We start from the raw sequence: 18,951 nt of genomic DNA on the forward strand, positions 1-18,951 counted from the left end.
CAAAAGAAAATAAAGAGTTAAATAACTCACCTCAGCAGTCTTCTCCCGATGGGAGCATCTGCGTCGTAAGTGGTTAATGCAGTCGATATTGTGATCTGGGATATCCTCCACCTGCAAATTACAGTTATATACAAGTTGAATATGTCATCATAGGAAAAACAGACAGCATAAAGCATGTTCAACTTCACTCATCATGAGAGTTTGACAAATGCTCAAAATTATACCCAAAAGAACAGGTCATTCCTCACACACTCATCACTCACTTTTTAAAAATAAACAGGGCCAGTGGGTCAGCTGTTAGTACGAGGCACTTGGTGGATATTTCATTTTGGAAGATTTGTCTTCATCTGTAAACAATCATATGACGGTGCTGTGCCTCGATGTTTGGAAACGATGAAAACAACAGCAGCACAGAGTAGAACCAAACTGTAACCGCCTCATCCATCATTCTCACATGGCTCAGCATGAAGACGGACACCCTGAAGGCAGAAAAGAGACAAACCATGACGCATGGAACGCTAATAACGAGGGATGCATCATTGTTACCGAGAGACAATGAGCGAGACATTCTCAGAGACTTCGCACACCACTGCTGCAAAATGATTGTGATACATCACGTCAGACGCTTTGCTCCTCTCTCTGCATTTCTTGACTGTTACCAGGTTTTTTTCTTTTCAAACAGTTGAAGTTACCAGAATGACTGGTGTGATATCAATAACTGACATTGATGGCAAAGGTATAATTATAATCCTCTAGGGTAAGAACAGACAGCCGGACATATTGGGGGAGCACATAGCTTGTATTTCTTCTAAATGACAAACGTATGTATTTTTTATAGCCTGATTAATTAAGAAAAGGGTGGTCAAACTGTGTGGGAATAACAATGAGTGCAATGCCAAAATAGGTGGAAAAGAATAACATGGGCTGTGTGAGGCTGACTGCATATGTCCAGACACTCATTGTATCAAACACACACACACACACACACATGCGCGCGCACACAGACGTCCTGGTATGCAGAGTCAAAACTCTCCGGGGAAATAAGGGGAGCAAGCACCACACTAAGTAGGGCTTAGTGGGTCAAAAGTTTAAGAAGCACAATTACCTGAAAGACCTCAACTGACCCCCAAATTTCTCACCTTCTGTTCCCTGAAACACACACACACACACACACACACACACACACACACCTTCGACAGCAGCGATTTACAGCCGGCAGCAGGAGAGCTTGAAAACGTATCCACCACCAACAGGCTCCTAGAGGGAAGGAGAGCGAGAGACCCACGTAAGCACAGTTTGTATTTTGATTACACTTTCAGGCATTGTAAATGATCACCACTGCGAACAGTGTCAAATTAAACGGCCATAACTCACCTGGACAGAATCCGACCGCCCCTCCTTGGCTTACTCAGCTTGTGTCCACGTGAGAAGTGGTGACAGGGAGTAAATGGCTTCAGATAATGTATCATAATATCACATTAAGAAAGTGGCCAGCGAAGCCAAATGTGAATCCCATATGCGACAGGAGGAGGGCGGGAAGGGAGGCAGGGAGCGGGGGGGGAAAGGCCAAGAGACAGAAGATATATTGAGCAAGAGGAGGGGATTCGCTGAGATGACTAACCGCCGCAAAAGCAGCTTTCTGACAACTTGTATAAACGCGTTCACTTTCTGTAGCGATAGCGGGTAAATGGACGGTAATAAAAAGCAAAGTAATGTTGTCCCTATCTGACTGCCGTTGAAAGCTTTTTAACCCGTGTGATAAACCTTTTACTTCCTCCACGCTTAATCCAAACCTGGATAGAATTCCATCTTAGTGATGTGTCACTGCCTGGTTTAGCATTTTGGAGGCTCTTCACACTCGTTATTAGGCTGCATTCTCAGTCCTGTGTCCTCAGCGTAGAAGCCACTGACTAGAAAGAGTTGTCCCTGTCTCGATCAAGTCCCACCTTGGCTGTAGGCGGTCCAGCATGCTGTCCCCAAGAGCACCGGGTACTGAGATGTGACTGGACCTGACGTGACGCGAGTCATCATCTCATCAGAAGGGGATTAGCAGGGCAGGGTCACATCACGGCTCAGTCACACCAGAGTCACACACTTGCTGGCCTATGGGCATGGTAACGCCAGGCCACTTTTATCTTTGCGTCGTTACGCAAGAATTCAGGTTGATACAATAGTGAAACTCTGGTCCCCTACCTGAAGAGTTAAATCTCTCTGTTCTTTCCTTCAGTGCACGAAAGCCTATTTCAAGCCGGTTCGTATTAATCGTGAGGGCTACAAAGCAGTGGATTGACTGATGGTGCACAGACATATTCCGTCTTCATTTGGATGATTGATTTCCATCTTTATTTTAAGCTACATGAAAAAAGGGCTATAATTTGGGGAGATTTATGTGGACTGGTGTGCAACAGAAAAACCTCAAAAATGGTCTCCGCTGGGAGCCGAGAGCCGAACAAAAAGAGTCCCATAGTTGTAATTTACAGCCGGTGTAGAATAACTTTCTCTTTTCTTGACCAGGTAAAGTCATGTCACAGCCGCTGCCAAAGACAACTGATGTGTGATGAGTGTACCAGGTCTGGTTCCTGAGTTCGGAGCGAAACAGTTAGCCAATACAAGTGCTCGGAATCAAGGGATAATGTCTAGTAAGGCAATAAATACATCGGCATCAAAGAGAAACTGCACTTGTCAGACGGCTCTGAGGACACAGTGAATGCAGACCACAGTGTAGTTAACGATCTTAACACTCATTTGCACACAAATATACGGAGCCATATGCATGATATTGCATGCGGAATGAGAACAGCAGCCCTCGGTGTGTGTGTGTGTGTGTGTGTGTGTGTGTGTGGGGGGGGGGGGGTCATGGAGAAAGGAGAGGGATAAAAGAGAGAAAGTGAAAAACTGAGACAGAGATAGAGGGAGATATGGAATAATAAGAGAGCAGCTAAGTGTTTCCCCATGTGCACCTGGGGCAGTGGCTGACCCCGTAAAGCAGGGTCTAAGCTTTAGCCCTCTCCCCCTCCACCCCTCTCCCCGTGCCAATGGCCCATAGGCACTGAGGAATCACTGGAATGAGGGAGAGAAGCCAAAAACAGTGGGCTAAACCCCCTTTCCCTCCATAGAAGTGCCGTTACAGGAGGCCTCCAGTCGCAGATGGAGAACACTTGGGTTGCTCCATCTTTTCTACAGTCCAACTGGGACCCTCTAAGACTCGGACCGGCTGACTTCTTGTCCGATAAGAGGGCAACGGGTAGACACCAGCGTTTTACCGAGGTGGTATTCAAGAATTTGTGTCAGCAATAAAGAAGACACCAGCTGGGACCCGCTTTCACTCCCATATGGAGAGACAGGGCTTCTATCGGATTGTCATGGCATATTGCTGAGATATTCATGGTTGCGAGAGGATGACCTTGTCCATTTGTCCAGTACTTTGGTTTAATTAATGACATTCTCACCAGACTCCACTATACTCATAGTGCCAATTATGACATGTAAGCATGCTATCATGATGGTAAACACCATACCTGCTCAACATCAGTATTTTTGCATTGTCATTGTGAGCATGTTAGCATGCTGATGCTCACAGAGCTAGATGTGCTTCGTAGAACTGCTGGCATCACTGTAGACTCTTAAGCCTCTGTTATACTCTCTCCAAGGACAATTTTAATACTGTGAGTTTCTCCTCGTGGCAAACCATCACTCTCAAATCTACTCAAAGTTCTCCATTGTCTCCAACCACCAGCATCCGCGTAGTTATCCCTTTATTCTGGTCAGGTATTCATCAAACCTTTCTGTTTTGAATGGGGAAACGATTCAAAAACAATCCCAAATGGGTGTTTTTAAATTGTGTAATAATCAACCCGAAGCAGCCAAATTAAAACACGATTACACCTTGATATCAACTGACAGAAGCTTATTCAGGGTGAACCGTAGGGCCAAAAACAGCTGCTCTGGGGGAACAGTTCGCAGAAAAACATTTGAAACGCAGGTGCTCTGTGATGTGTGTGCGTCTCGGTGTGCTTCCAGCTTTAGGATTTGTTGTCATGAGACAAGAGAGGCACGCAGCCAGTAAACAGAGACTTTTCCCCCTCTTGTTCTCAGATATCTGTTTAGACTTCATAGATTAGCCATGACTCCATCAGACTTGAATTAACAGACCTGCGTGCACACAAACACACACGTACACGCATGTGCACAAACGCGCTCAGATCCTCCTAACCCCAGAGACATTTATGACCTTCCTGTATATCAGTTTTTACAGTGCGGTGGGCCCACACAACACAGCAGTAAAGTGGAGCAAGAACAAAACAAGAGAACCTGATCCTTTCCAACAAGCCTCCATGTTCTGCTTCTGCTGAGTGGAGACAGAGAGACAGCAGAAAGCAGTCACTGAAGAAGCTACATCCACAAAACATTGCGTGCTGAGGGGAGCGATCGTCAGGGAGGTTGATTCAGGAGAGCTTCATGCCTGCGTGTGCCGCAAAGTTCCATCCACATGTTAGTCAGCGGGGTGGTTGGGTTTCAACAAATTCAATTTTCTTGAACACTGATAGGTTTCTACTAGAAGATGCCCAAGGCCTCTCATACAGCATGGAGCAATTAAATCCAAAACTCAATTAAACCATCATGTAAAGTTTTCGAAACCACAACAAAATGTTCCATCACAATCGTTTAGTTTGTTCGCCGGTCTTTGTTTAGAATATTTTCAACATTGTTTTTGCCTAAAAATGATTCAGTGGAATGTCACAATTACATGGTATCGGCCACTTAACCACACGGCCACCCCTGTATCTTATATTTAACAAAGAAATGTGTATTAAAGGACAAGGCTGGTGAAATTCCTCTTGTCAACAAATCCCATCAAAAGACCAAAACCAAGTATTGCCTGCGTATCAAAGGCTGATATTTATTATTCCTCTATGCCACAGAGCTCCATTGTTGTCCAAAAAAACATTTCAAACACAACAGTGAGCCATGCTGTTGTTGGCTGGGCTTGGTGCTCAAAGCCACAGGTTCGATGTGGGTTTCATCATGGGGTTTTGTGACCTTATTCTTTAATTGACAGATACCGAAAGTCCTAGTATTGGTCAGATTTGAAAGGTTGCTCTGTACATGATACATTGCAAGTGGAATATTCAAAGACCAATTGATGATGATGTAGCTCAGTCGGTTTGCTGTTGCTGTGCCACAGAGCATGACAGGGCAGAAAATGGGATGTGTGGGTGCAAAGAGACAGAGACTGACAGGAGGAAACGCTGCAGTGGACGAGGAAGGACGGGGTGTCAAAGTTCCTCCGTTATTGTTCCCTCTCTCACAGCGTTCTTCACAAGGCAACAAAAAGGCCAAGTACGCAGTCTAGAAGCTCCCTGCCGCCGCTGACCGCACCAACGTCACCCTTTGTCTTTTGGTGGTGGGTGACTGAGGAAGCTAATATTTTAGTATGTGTGAAGGCAGACAGCGAGGACACGATAATGCCGGCAGTGATGTAATGCCCTGTTTCTGTGCTCAGTGTGAAGGGGGTGAGGTAGGAGAGGTGCATGCAGGATGTGTGTGCTGGTTACATAGAGGGGACTGGGGGGTTGATTACCTAATGTTTGACTCATCCCCTTACTAGAGTTTGCAACGCAGGCTCTGATTACAGCGGCGCCTCAACCTGAACAACCTGTGGCTTTTTATAGTCTCACACAGACAGCATAATGAGGGTGCAGTTCCTTGTAAATTATGCCTCTGATAAGTTCACCCTCCTAAACTGTGTATGTTTGTATAGAGAATAAATCCCATATCTGTCATCATCAATGAACCACTGACACCAATAAGCCTCAAATAACCTCAATCAGGCACCAAAGTGTGATATTAATAAACAAAAAGAACATCAAATGCATCTTTTCTTTTTATTTCGACATTAACATGAGATTTAGCCCTGATGATAAACATGTGAGGTCTTCGTGGCCCTGACACACTAGCTTTGGACTCACTTGTCTTGTTGGTAGATGTAGCCAATGTAGAGTCAACATATAGCACACATCATTCAGTCCGAGGCCAATTTCCTCCCATGTCAACTTCTCCAACAGTTTTGGAGGATACAGCAGAAATACCCTGTAATTATAATGTGTATGCACACACGCTGCCCGGAGCTGAAATATGGTTCTGCTTTAATGCTGGTGTCTTTTGCCATGTCTCAGAGGGATTCGTCATCTCATGTAAACACAGAGCGCATCAAAAGCATCTGTGCATCTGTGCATCTGAACTTTCCCCCCCTAAAGCTTCAATTTTACAGTTTTGTGTTTGCTTGAGCAGACCATTATCCCTAAATTATTCACATACAAGAAAACAAATCACACACATGCCGACCCCCTGTAGTTTTAAACATCTTCATCATGCCACAGTGAAAACACAGACACTGGTTAGCCAGCGAATAGCTGCTTGGCTGAACAAGTATTGTGTGTGTGTCAAGCAGAATGGTTTCACCTCCCATCTTGTAGCTATGTTGAGGTGGTGCTTGTTGGGTTACTGCTGTTGGACAGAAAGCTGAATACATCCTTCAGAAGGGAGGAATAGTTGACATTTTTCACTGTAGGCCCACTGACGTTGGATCTTGCATTCACATGAAACTGGAGAGGAAAGAAATACACAAGTCTCACTGCACAACTCTGACTACAATAAAATACGGTCTTGTTCTGTGCTGCCAATAAATAATTATTTTATTCTCCACTTTGCTTAACAATTGTATGCTCTCCTTTGTTATTGTTTCTCTGTGATAGATAGCTCCTTTATTAGTCCTTTATTTGTCTTACTCTGTGTTATGTCCTTTATACAACTTGAAAAGCCCCTTAAGTAGTCAATGTGTAACAAATGTGCAGTATAAATAACACTGCTGTGCTTAAAAGTTTTAAAATTTAGGGTTATCCTTAACCTCCATTAGACTGATTAAACATCATACAGTACGAAAGGAAACAAAACTTAACTTCATTTTATAATTATAGGAAAGTGCAATTTAGCCATTTCGTTGAAGCAGGCTTTTTTGAATTGGTCCCAAGATTGTTAAAGATAATGAATAGAAAAGATAGGAAATAATTGAGGTGATAATAAAAGTAGACTTACTTAACAGCGAGTGAATCTGGTTCCGTCAACATGACATTATTGTCTTTCAAAAATGTGCAACGTTATCTTTAGAGTCTTTAAGGGGAGTCTTTTTTAAGCAGAGTCATTGAGCAGATATACTGAACCACTAGTTTTGGCTGAGAGTGAGGCAAAGAGCAGCTGGACACTGTGACACGGGAAAACGCAGAATTAAGAAGCTTTGCACCGACATGGCATATACACACACACACACACACACACACACACACACACACACACACACACACACACACACACACATACACACACACACACACACACACAGACACACACACACACACACACACACACACATACACACACACACACACACACACACATACACACACACACACACACACACACACACACACACACACACACACACACACACACACACACATACACACACACACACACACACATACACACACACACACACACACACACACACACACACACACACAGACAGACACACACACACACACACACACACACACAGACATACACACACACACACACATACACACACACACATACATACAAACAGACACAGACACACACACACACACACACACACAGACACACACACACACACACACACACACACATACACACACACACATACATACAAACAGACACACACACACACACACACACACACACACACACACACACACACACACAGACATACACACACACACATACACACACACACACACAGACATACACACACACACACAGAAATACACACAGACATACACACACACACACAGACATACACACACACACTGACATACACACACACACACACACACTGACATACACACACACACACACACACACACACACACACACACAGACATACACACACACACATACATACACACATATGAAGGTAAATCGATGTCAAAACACTTAGAAAGATGCGCAGCAGCGTGTGTGTGAACGCATGGTTATTTGTTATGCGTGCGTTGTCGTGCGCAGGTTGTATGTCACGCGTAACAAGAAGCTGCGTACATATGAAGCAGCGTGCGCACGTCTGTCTGTCACTGTTTGACAAATGTTATTACGCGTTCACACGCACGTGCGGTCGCAGATTCTGATGCTGCGCGGCCGGAATTGATCTGCTGTGCGCACCTACTCCGCGTAACTTGAACGCGTAATGTAGTTGGCCTGTTCATTTCAATCAACCAGGGGAGGCAACTACATTACACGCTCATGTTACGCGGAGTAGGTGCGCACAGCAGATCAATTCCGGCCGCGCAGCATCAGAATCTGCGACCGCACGTGCGTGTGAACGCGTAACAACATTTGTCAAACAGTGAGAGACAGACGTGCGCACGCTGCTTCATATGTACGCAGCTTCTTGTTACGCGTGACAGAGTCTGCGCACGTCGTTTCCGCGTACATGTGAGCGCCTGACAAAAATGTTCAATTATCTTCATGCGAGCGTTAATGCGTGCGTTCGCTAAAAAACGCATGAATGTTACGCGTAGTTACTCCGCGTAATGTGATCACAGGCGTGCAGCAGCCATCACGCGTGAACGTGCGCGTGAACGCGTGACCATTATAAGTCAATGAGGAAACTACATTACACGTCAGGCGCTGTGTGCTGCACAGGCGTCAAAGCACGCGGGTGTGACGCGTTCAGTTGATAGTTGCGCAAGTAATATGAAACGATTCTGACGCCATAACACACACACACAGAGACATACACACACACACACACACACACACACACACACACACACACACACACACACACACACACACACATACACACACAGACACACACAGACATACACACACACACACACACACACATATATATATATATATATATATATATATACACACACACAGAGATTCGGTCCACTTTCATTCTGTCCATGCAAGCCTCCCTTTGTTGTCGTGCCATGATGAATATCTCTCCTGCTCATCTGTTCCTGCTTAGATTTGGCTGTGGAAAAGCATGCTAAGTCAGCTTTACATTGGAAAGATACAAATGCAAGAGAGAAGAACAAAGGAGCTACTTCCCTTTCTTTTTGACCACCTGTGTGTGTGTGTGTGTGTTTCTCTTTCAAGTCATTTTCTGTGCACAATAAATTGCCCTCTTGTCCATTTGACCATTCCTCACTCGATTCTGCTTTTGGCTCACTTATCCACTGAGTCATTACATGTCGGACTAAAATGTAGATTGATTTTCAATTACACCTATTTAAAAATCCGTGCACACTGTGCAATTACTGACTGTGCATTTCTGATTCGCTCAACTAAAAACGTTTTCCCCTCCCACTTTGCTACTTTCTTGCACGTTGTACTGATGTTCCCGTCTCTTACCTTTAAGATGTCTTCGGGCATCACTGGGCGAACAGGGTGCACCACCCAGTTAATGCCAGCCAGGAAGGCATTGTAGTCAATCTTGTCCCCATCTGCAAACCTACAGCAGAGTGGCGTTCAGTTTAAATGCTGATTCAGAGATTTTTCAACCATGCCAAGAAACATTTCTGGGCAAAGGACTGGGCTCTACAATGAATGAATAATTCAAAACCATCCTGAAAATGCTGTAGGACCTTGAACTGTTCTACAACGAACTCCGGGTGATTGGTGGGCTCTTACTTGCTGAGCAGACCCTGGAGCAGGTTCTCAGGCAAAGGAAGCTGGCAGGCTTTACAGATGGTCCTTATCTCTTTGGTGGAGAGACGGCCTGTCCTGGAGATACAAAGAAAAGCAGAGACATCGGCATCTAGAGTTGGGACCATAGACAAGGATGACATCTCGAACGGAGAAGATATGGGCAAAAAATGAAAAATATTTTGTTCTCATTTTAGGTAGCTCTCATCACATTGATGTTATGTCAAGTCTTCTTTTTTGGACAAGTTTGATTTGAATTAGTTATTTAATGCTGAAAAAAGGGGAGGTGACGTCAGGATTGACAGCTGAGATTGACAGCTGAAGTAGTACTCGTGGTGAACATTGTGCATGTTCATATAATTGTCATAGAACATTTGGTAACAGATGTATTTGTAGATATATTATAGGGAATTGTTGTGTCTTTCTAGCCAAACCAGCTACCGTGGTGCTGACATAGCAGCTAGGTGGCACACACTAACGAGCTGTGGTTGTGCTTTGCTTGCAGGACCTCGATACTGCAGCTCCAGCCCCCTGATCACTACTGTGCAGACTCTGGCTCCAAATGACATCAAAAGCCAAAGATGGCAGCTCTGTCGTGATATTTTGGATTCACCTTTGTGCATCGGGAGTCATACAGGCAATGGTTTGGACCCATATCAGGCTGCTTGCCTATTTGTAGTGGGTTATTTGTATTAAGCTCCAATAAATTAAATAGAGTATACTTCTTCGCTAGAATCTAACTGAAAACTGAAATTGAGGGCGCATGCGCTTCGAGCAACATCTGTGTTGTGACCTGAATGAAGGGGGGATTGCGAGTGCGACATCTAGTAGCTGGATGTTATCAATGTTGTCAAAAGCACCCTTAAGCATATTTTTAGAACCACTGAGCAGGATGTCATCATTAGTCATTCCTGACAAGCCAATATGCCATCAGCAGCACATGAGTTGACTACTATATCAATATGTCTCAAACTGAATTTGTATGAAAGAATGTGTGTATGTCTGAAAAAGAAGATGCTTGTGTTTTCCACAGGGAAGCCAGGCAGCCCAGAGGCCTCATTCTTGTCATGCCGTCGTCATTACAGGAATGTTGATGAACAAGCTGGCACTAACTGAGAGTGTCAACACAGCCTCATAAACATACAAGTCAACTTAACCTTATGGCACTGTTGACCATCCATTTCAACTGACCCAACCCGTGTTTACTACATATGGCACATATGATGAGTGGTAGCGTAGAAGCCTTAAACATGTGATGTTGTCCACAAAAACAGATGGAAGGCGACAGGCAGAGAGAAAGACACAAAGACAAAAGGAGAGCGAGTATGTGTGTGTCCGCTGGCCTGCAGAGCTACATGCCATACAGGTCTTCAGGGTCCATCTGGTTCCAATGCTCCACTCTCACACTACTGGAACTAATCGTTGCTTTGAGATATGGGGCCACTGAATGCACGATTGATGTCTTGTTGTGACGCTGACTGTGTTTTGATTTTGTTTTAAGCTAACATCTGTGTGTGTGTGTGTGTGTGTGTGTGTGTGTGTGTGTGTGTGTGTGTGTGCAACCGCCTACTTGTGCTGGTCATGGTGTGTGAAGACTCTGGCCAGGTCAGGGAAGTCTACAAAGTAATTCTTCTTGAGGAAGTCCTGGGCCACAGCCAGCATCAAGCCCACGTCCGCCTCAGGCTGCACGCTCTCTGAGAAACATCGGCCTAGCACCAGCACCTCATGCTCCGACAGCCCACAGTCCAGGCCTGTCAGCAGGCCCCTGTGGTGGATACGGGCACACACGTGCACATAAATCAAATAACGCACAAAAACTGATAAGGCATAAGTTAACCACATCCTGCAGTCCTAACTTTAAACCAAGTATGTATAGAATTTCTCTTTGCTTCCTCTTGTCACTTTCTCTTGTAATATTTTCATCCTTTGACCTGGACAGAATTCTGAACTCAGAATTTGAGTTATTGCCCCAAATGAATAGACTCTGATCCCCCACTTCAGCACATATTATTGCAACAGAGTGTGTAATGGACAGATTGGCTGTACTACTGTACCTGAACGACTCATAGGGGATGAAACCATTGTTGCCGGGGTCACTGAGAGTCATAAACTTCCTGAACTCACTCTGTTTCTCCTCTGGAATAGATCGTAGTTTGCTCATGATGTTTCCCACGTTGGCTTTGGGGAACTTTAGACAATTACACACAAACATGCATTGCGTTATAGCATTGAGTATAACACTGGAGAACGAAGGTTGTGTACTCATGCTAGCTCTAGCAACCTTCTCCAAAGACCACATGTGCTTTGGATAGCAAAACCCCATATACACCCTTAGCAAACCTCAGGAAAGAAATATACTGTTGCAGTTCCCTCCCTACCTCCTCAGCATGTTGCTCCATGTAGTTGAAGGTGTATTCATCAGCATCCAGAAGTTGGAAGTGCTTATTGTAGATGCAGAGGGCAGCTCCAACGTATAGATCCTGAGCTTTGAAGCACTCAGACGGCTCGCTCTTAAACAGCTCCTGGCCTGGCTTCTTTACATGACCGCGCTCCAACAACTTACCACCAAGCACACCTGGTGCGTAGTGTGTGACAGAAGGAAGGAAAATGTTAAATATTTCTTTCTTTATTACTTAAAGTTTATTACTTTAAAATCTGAATTTAAATCGTTTGTTATAATTTCAGTGATGGATATCTAATTTTTTTTTTACATACTTTTCATCACACTTACAAAAAAATACCGTCACATACTGACTTACACAGTTAGGAACATCCCCATAGCGGAGAGTCGATCTATGAACTAAATGTCACCTGGTTCGCCTGTTTCCAGCTGATTCTGGAAAGGGAAACTGACTCTGGAAAACCTAACCTTTTACCATGAAAGTTAGGTTTGTATCTCCTATAGCGGGTGTGGTGCAGTTGTGGTTACCTGAGTTCCTCTGTGGATGTTCAAACACACTGATGGAGTCATCACAGAGATAGAAGGAGATGATGAACTCTCTCTCTTTGTCAACTGGATCGGTGGTCAACAGCTGTGCTCGGAAATTCAGCACATTGCTGTCGAGGCCACATCAGTGGGGGAGCATAAACACAGCAGAGTTGGGGACTGCCACAAACACACACAGACACAAATATTCCATTGTGTAACATAATTCTGACTGTGACTTCAACCCATCCAACCTGTCTTTCTCCATAAACTTGTGGAAATCTTTCTGTGGGGGCTTGGGCAGTAGGCCCTGGCAGGAGCTTAGCGAGTCCCCCTCTGAGCCAAAGCCGTTGTAGGGGGGCACAGTCCTCTGGGGCTTCGGGGCTGGGGGAGCTTTATATTGCACTGGGGTGAAGTCCTCTGAGAGGAGGAAGGAGAAAGAAAAGACAAAACACTTAAAAGAAGAAAGGAACCCAGGAGGAGAGCTGAAATGATCAGAGGGCAGCAGGTAATCCATCCATGCAGGAGCACAGCAGCCTGGGTTTGACTGTAACCCTGAATTGACCTCTGACTGCTCAGAGTCAGACAGGACCCTCCATCACAGTGGCCTGTCACTGGGGGCTCCGCCTGGTTTACTACCATGACAAATGCAGCAAGCCCCAAAACCTGCCCAGGGTGGCAGACACATCCAGGACCAGCTTGGGTTTCTCCTGCTGGGGCGTGCTGTACCTCTTATGGTCCCCAGTGCTATTTAGTGTGGAGGCATGAAGAAATACCAGTGCTGGAGGGCCAGAGTATCTGATGTCAGGCAGACAGTGGAGCTGAACTCTGCAATTGGTTCTTAAATGTACATCCTTCGACCACAGATTGACCAAGAGAAACAATATACAGGCTAGTGGAGAAGCTCATTCAATTTTTAAAGAAAAACTAACTACATGTATATACAGTACATACTGTATATAAAGTATGTAATGATCTAACGAATTAACTAACTAAATATATATAAATATAAATATACACGTACTATATATATAGTAGGTATATGTCCTAACTATACAGATAAAATACTTTATGTAGTATAGTTTAGGTAATAGTGCTTGCTGGTGCTTGCTCTTACTGCCCCTCAGTGTTCAGATTGATGTATTGCTGGCATAAGCAACCAATAACTGCAGATTAAATAAATTCAAATGTGTGACTAGCTGAAATGTCACATTGTCATTTGAAAAGGAAAAGCCACTATGAATATACACATATCATATTTTTAAGTTTTGTTGCACAGATAAAGCACTTCACTGTACAATTTAGTCTATAAAACATAAAAGTATGTTCTTTAAACTTATGCTTTAAAGCTGCCTATTTTGCCTGAAGAAACAGTTTACACGTTTGAAGCAATACTGAAAAAAGAAAGAAAAGTTTTGGTTACCTATGCCGTGTTTGGAGCGGTAATAGTCTTTGGTGAAGTTGTCACAGTCAGTGAGGATCACTCTCCTGCCCCACACATTCACCTCCCCACCCACAGACAGATCACAGTCCTTATAAAAGGCTTCATGGACAGCTCCTGTCTGCAAGACAGAGTGAGAAGAAAAGGGGGAGAATGAAATGGAACTCGGTGAATGCTAAATGTAGATCAACTAGCTATAGAGTGCATGAATGTTGATAAACCTGGTGGAATCAAATTGCTTTTTTTAGTTTTAGTTTTTAGTTTCAGAACAGTGTTAAGGTACAAACTATATACTATATGACCAAAAGTATGTGGACACCAAATATTACACACACACTGGCAAGACAAGTTCTTCCCCATCAAACTGAGGAATCTATCACTTTAGAGATGCATGGTTTTGTGCACAGGGGCAGCAATTTACTGAAACAGGAAAGGGCCTTTTGAAAACAATGTATTGCTGTAGCATTAACACTGATATTAACTAAATTGGAATCGGAACAAAATTTGTCCTTGAACAACGGTGTCCCCATAACTTTGGCCATATAGAATACCTTGTTTTAAGCCTATTGTCAGAACTGCAACCTCTGGGTTACACAGCAGCATCCTTCACTGCCAAGTGACTTTGTGAGCATTTCACTTTCAATTCTAATTTGTCTAGTTGTCATATCAGCATGGTGGTAACGTGGGTGTGGCAGACACAGACATACTTTGAGGCTGTCCAGTAGGTAGCGATTTCCCAGACTCGTGGAGGCCAACACATTGAGCAATGTGCGGTCCGTGATCTGTCCAGGCTGCTTCATTTGGACTGAATGCTACGGAGAAATAACAACCACAAGCAGGAAAAGGTAGAAACTGTTGTTACACAAAACACTCTATACAAGTTCTTCACAGAACTGAGCAAAAGTCTGCAGGGAAATATGGATGCAAACATCTGGAGAGACAAATAGAGAGATAAAAGATAGATGAATAGAGAGACAGGCAGACTAATAGAATAAGGAGACAGAGTAAAGAAATGATCTGTCTTTAAGGACATGGTGAAATCCCATCGAATTTGTGGCTTCTGGTCAACCTTTAAGGCTGACATTTAATGAAAGGCATTGGGGGGGAAACACACACACACACACACACACACACACACACACACACACACACACACACACACACACACACACACACACACACACACACATGCATAATTGAGGCCTGGCTGTCTTTCAAGACGAATTAGGCTTCACTCAGTAACTGGAGGAGAAAGCCATAATGCTTGAGGGAGCCTGGATGCTACAGCAGTCCTGTCAGACTGAATGAGGTCTTGGTGAAGGGAAGGAAGGTTTGGAGAAAGCTGCAAAGAAGTCACCCAACCAGAAATAGAGTCACTGCAATCCTTTAGTTTTGGAACAACTATCTATATGTAAAACATGCAAATGGTCATGGATATTAAACACACTAAATGCATGAGACAAGCTGTGAAATACATTCAGCTACATTCATGTACCCCCAACATTTTTCTTACAGTTTCACTATAATATTCAGGAATTCCCATAATCTTTTAGTACCTGTGTTTTTTCTTAATCCGGTTTCTTAATCTGGTCTACACTTCAAAGGCCCAACGACTCTGACACACCTGTTGAACAGATCCTATCGTGATGCCTCACCTTAGGCAGTTTGCTGCGGCGTAGGAATTTGGGCACGGTATCCCTGCCAGAGTTTGGGGAGAAGATCTCCAGGATCTCTATGGTGTCATCAGCCAGGAAGTAGTGCAGTATGAGCTCCCGGTGGTCTTCAATCATGTTGTCTGTGTTGTCCCAGAAGCAGTTGAAGCTAAGGAATTTACCGTCATGATCCAGGAACTGCTTCAGTGTGTCACGCCTCTCGTACGGCCGAAGTGGCTTCATTCTTTTCTCAATCTGGAGAAGGGACCATGTGAAATAAGAAGAATCAATACAAATGATCACACATGCATGAGAGAGATATTGTTTGGGCAACTACATTCTCCAAGGGTACATATCAGGGATCAGTACCATCAACAGGGCAGTGGTGTTGATTAAGTCATTCCCCAAACACAATAGATAGTTTTAAAGCATACGTTTGAATGATATATGTCAGTATTTGGGATGTTTGATTACATTTTTAACTGATGGGAGGTATGTTGTTCTCCCCATGTCAGCATGGGTTTTCTCCGGCTTCCTCCCACAGTCCAAAGACATGCATTGGTTAATTGTTGTGAATGTTAGCGTGAATGGTTGTTTGTCTCCTTGTGTCAGCCCTGTGATAACCTGTCTAGGGCGTACCCTGCCTTCGGACAGTCAGTTGTGAACGGCTCCAGCCCCCTGCTACCATGATAAGCGGCTACAGATAATGGATGGATGTTAGATTGATTGAAAAAAGTTACAGTTGTATCCACCCAAAAAAGTCTCATTCCAGATACAACTTGAAAGTTATTGTTTTTCTTTCTGGCAAAACATTTTGCTTTTCTATTTTGATTTGAAGTCATGTTATATCATGTAATACTTTATTTTCATCGTTGTTATTTTTATTACAATGTCTAAAGCCAAGTGATTGACCACCTATCCAGTGTGTGCCCTGCCTTTGCCCATTGTCAGCTGGGATCAGTTCCAGTTGCACGGATAGATTGATGTCTAAATAAAATTGAAAAACCTGTGAAAAAAAACATGTGACTTGGACGCCTACCTGTTCACGGAGGTTGCTGTAGGGGTCATCAGGTACAGTGGCAGGGTTATTTAGGCACACCCCAAGTTTTGTAAGAAAGTTCCTTGTAAAAGAGTCACAGTTGGTCACAGTGAACATGCGTGAGTACAGCTCCATCTGTTGGTTGATGTTGAAATGGAAAACGTTGAAGAACTCGTCATCATTTGGGGGAGGCAATGGGACACGTTGGCGACGAATTAGTGTTCCTGCCACAGGGAGCAACAACACAGCAATGGTAAGGGACATGTCTTCCATAATTGATCATGTCAGTGAGGTGATTTATCTGTTTGAATCTTGATGCATTAACATTTTCATTTCTGCTACATCCACAAGAGGTGTCCTGTGATATCATACACACCTTGAAGGATGCCACTGTTCTTGCACTCCGGCTCCACAACCTGAATGGTATCGTCTTCCAGGTAGAAGTAGATCTTACACTTCCGGATCCTGTTTGTCTTGTCTTGTGCCTCAGGCACAGCTTCCTGAAAGTATGCTTCAAAGCACAGAGCCTGGAGGGGCCAAGTGTAGTGTGAATGAGATTGATCAAATTATGACTATTAGCTACATAACTGATCATGGAGTTTTCAAGATTCCTACAATGACTTATATAATAATAATAATAATAATAATAACATATATATAAATTCAAGTCCAGCACTGGTACATACTTTACACTAAACTGATTAATACTATAATGCATTGTATGTATATATATATATTTGTCTGTGTGTATGTGTGTGTGTGTGTGTGTGTGTAGTGAGGTAAAACTGATCAATTCACCTGTTTGTCAAAGGCTACCCATGACGGTAAGTCAGCGACCTGTCCTTTGGGGTAGACAGAATACTTCGGTTTAATATTTTGGCCAACTAACAGTTCTCCTCCAATGCCTGGCTTCTCGGATCCCACCATAGGGACTCCATTTGAAAGGTCAAAATGTTGGGATTTGTGGAATCTCTCTTTCCCCAGCTGTAGTACAGAATGGGAAAAGTGTCTTTACTCAACAACATTGATAGTATTCACATTCTGTGAAAAACATTCTGTAATATGGGCTTACTATGGTGTACAATAATTACACCAACTTATTGCTTGATGTATTTATAATTAACAAATCATCTGTGGACACACACAAAGTCAGCACTAGCCTGAAAATTCAAATTCAGGAGCTTTACCGTATTAAGCTCAAATCTTTAAAGAGCTTTGACCTGCTCAACTTCACATTATTTTATAGTTGACTAGTTTATATATGAGGAGGCACTTTTAGATACTTTGTATATTTACTGTGTAAATAATTGTACATCATGTTTTCATGTTAAAATGCAAATGTAACTATGTGAAATATATTTATGTAGTATTTCCCTCTGAATTGAAGATAAGAATGTTAAGTATAAAGAAGCATACATGATAATACTCAAGTTAGTAAACGTTACAAGTACTTGAGTAGCAATAACTGTAACGAGACATACCAAGCCGAAGAAAACTGTTAGCTCTGTTAGTTCACTCCTGTTTGTAAAGTTCTTTTGTAGCTCTCACAGCTCGTTAAATTGCTAAATATACATTTAGCTAGTTAGCTCAGGAGCTGGCCTGCTAGCTAGCTGTTATGTTGGCTGGCTGACATAATATTATAGCGAACTCCTGACTAACGCTACGCAGTAAAGCTGCCCAAACTGACCGAAGCTCGAGTCAAACCATTTGTGTCAAATAAGCAGTACTCTTACTTGTCTACTGGCAGAGTTCCCGGGTAGAAATGGTAACGCCATGGCAGTAATATTTCAAAGTTAATTATCTTCTTCATGCAACTCTGCAGCTGTGGGGTTACCTTGCCGCGTTTGCCGTGACCGTTTTGTTTGACGGCGTTTCTTAGCAACGTCTGGGGTACTTTACATATTTCCATTTTATTCTACTTGATTTCTATACCTAAGTACATTTTGGAGACACATGTACTTTTTTTACTGCACTACATATATAAGTTACTAGATACTTTGCAGCCTGAGGTACAATATAAACCATTATTATTATTATAGGTTAAGCTACATACGAGTACATGAAGTCATTAAAATCACCCACGCCTTTAACTGCTGCAGCAGTTACAGTTATAAACTTTTATTTTTGTATTGCTTTTACTTAT

At 43.3% G+C, this 18,951-nt stretch overlaps 2 protein-coding genes across 2 annotated transcripts in view; both read right to left on the bottom strand.

Annotated features, from left to right (window-relative positions):
* ndp (norrin cystine knot growth factor NDP) overlaps positions 1-1,254 on the bottom strand; it is a 17,921-nt gene extending 16,667 nt beyond the window's left edge. The window contains exons 1-3 of the mRNA XM_084023122.1: positions 1,191-1,254; positions 264-479; positions 31-111 (exon numbers count right to left, since the gene is read on the bottom strand). The gene's annotated coding sequence lies outside the window, so the exon portion shown is untranslated. The remainder of the gene's footprint in view (positions 1-30; positions 112-263; positions 480-1,190) is intronic.
* A 3,792-nt stretch (positions 1,255-5,046) lies between these two features.
* Positions 5,047-18,658, bottom strand: efhc2 (EF-hand domain (C-terminal) containing 2). The gene is made up of 15 exons (XM_084022919.1): positions 18,542-18,658; positions 17,607-17,792; positions 17,185-17,335; positions 16,809-17,032; positions 15,773-16,024; positions 14,825-14,929; positions 14,100-14,238; positions 12,931-13,096; positions 12,680-12,807; positions 12,129-12,325; positions 11,805-11,938; positions 11,321-11,515; positions 9,736-9,828; positions 9,457-9,556; positions 5,047-6,605 (listed from the first exon to the last, which is right to left on the bottom strand). Exons 1-15 carry the CDS (start codon positions 18,581-18,583, stop codon positions 6,477-6,479), a joined length of 2,241 nt encoding a protein of 746 aa, XP_083879045.1. The 5' UTR covers positions 18,584-18,658; the 3' UTR covers positions 5,047-6,476.
* Positions 18,659-18,951: the final 293 nt, after the last annotated feature.

The sequence above is a fragment of the Eutrigla gurnardus genome (genome assembly GCF_963514095.1).
Source record: "Eutrigla gurnardus genome assembly, chromosome: 12".
NCBI lineage: Eukaryota > Metazoa > Chordata > Actinopteri > Perciformes > Triglidae > Eutrigla > Eutrigla gurnardus.

Coding starts and splice junctions, on each gene's coding strand:
- efhc2 (XM_084022919.1), bottom strand. CDS start 18,583: ATGGCGTTACCATTTCTACCCGGGAACTCTGCCAGTAGACAA. Junction 14,930..15,772: donor GCCGCAGCAAACTGCCTAAG/GTGAGGCATCAC, acceptor ATTTCTCCGTAG/CATTCAGTCCAAATGAAGCA. Junction 6,606..9,456: donor TGCCCGAAGACATCTTAAAG/GTAAGAGACGGG, acceptor TTTCCTCTCCAG/TTTCATGTGAATGCAAGATC.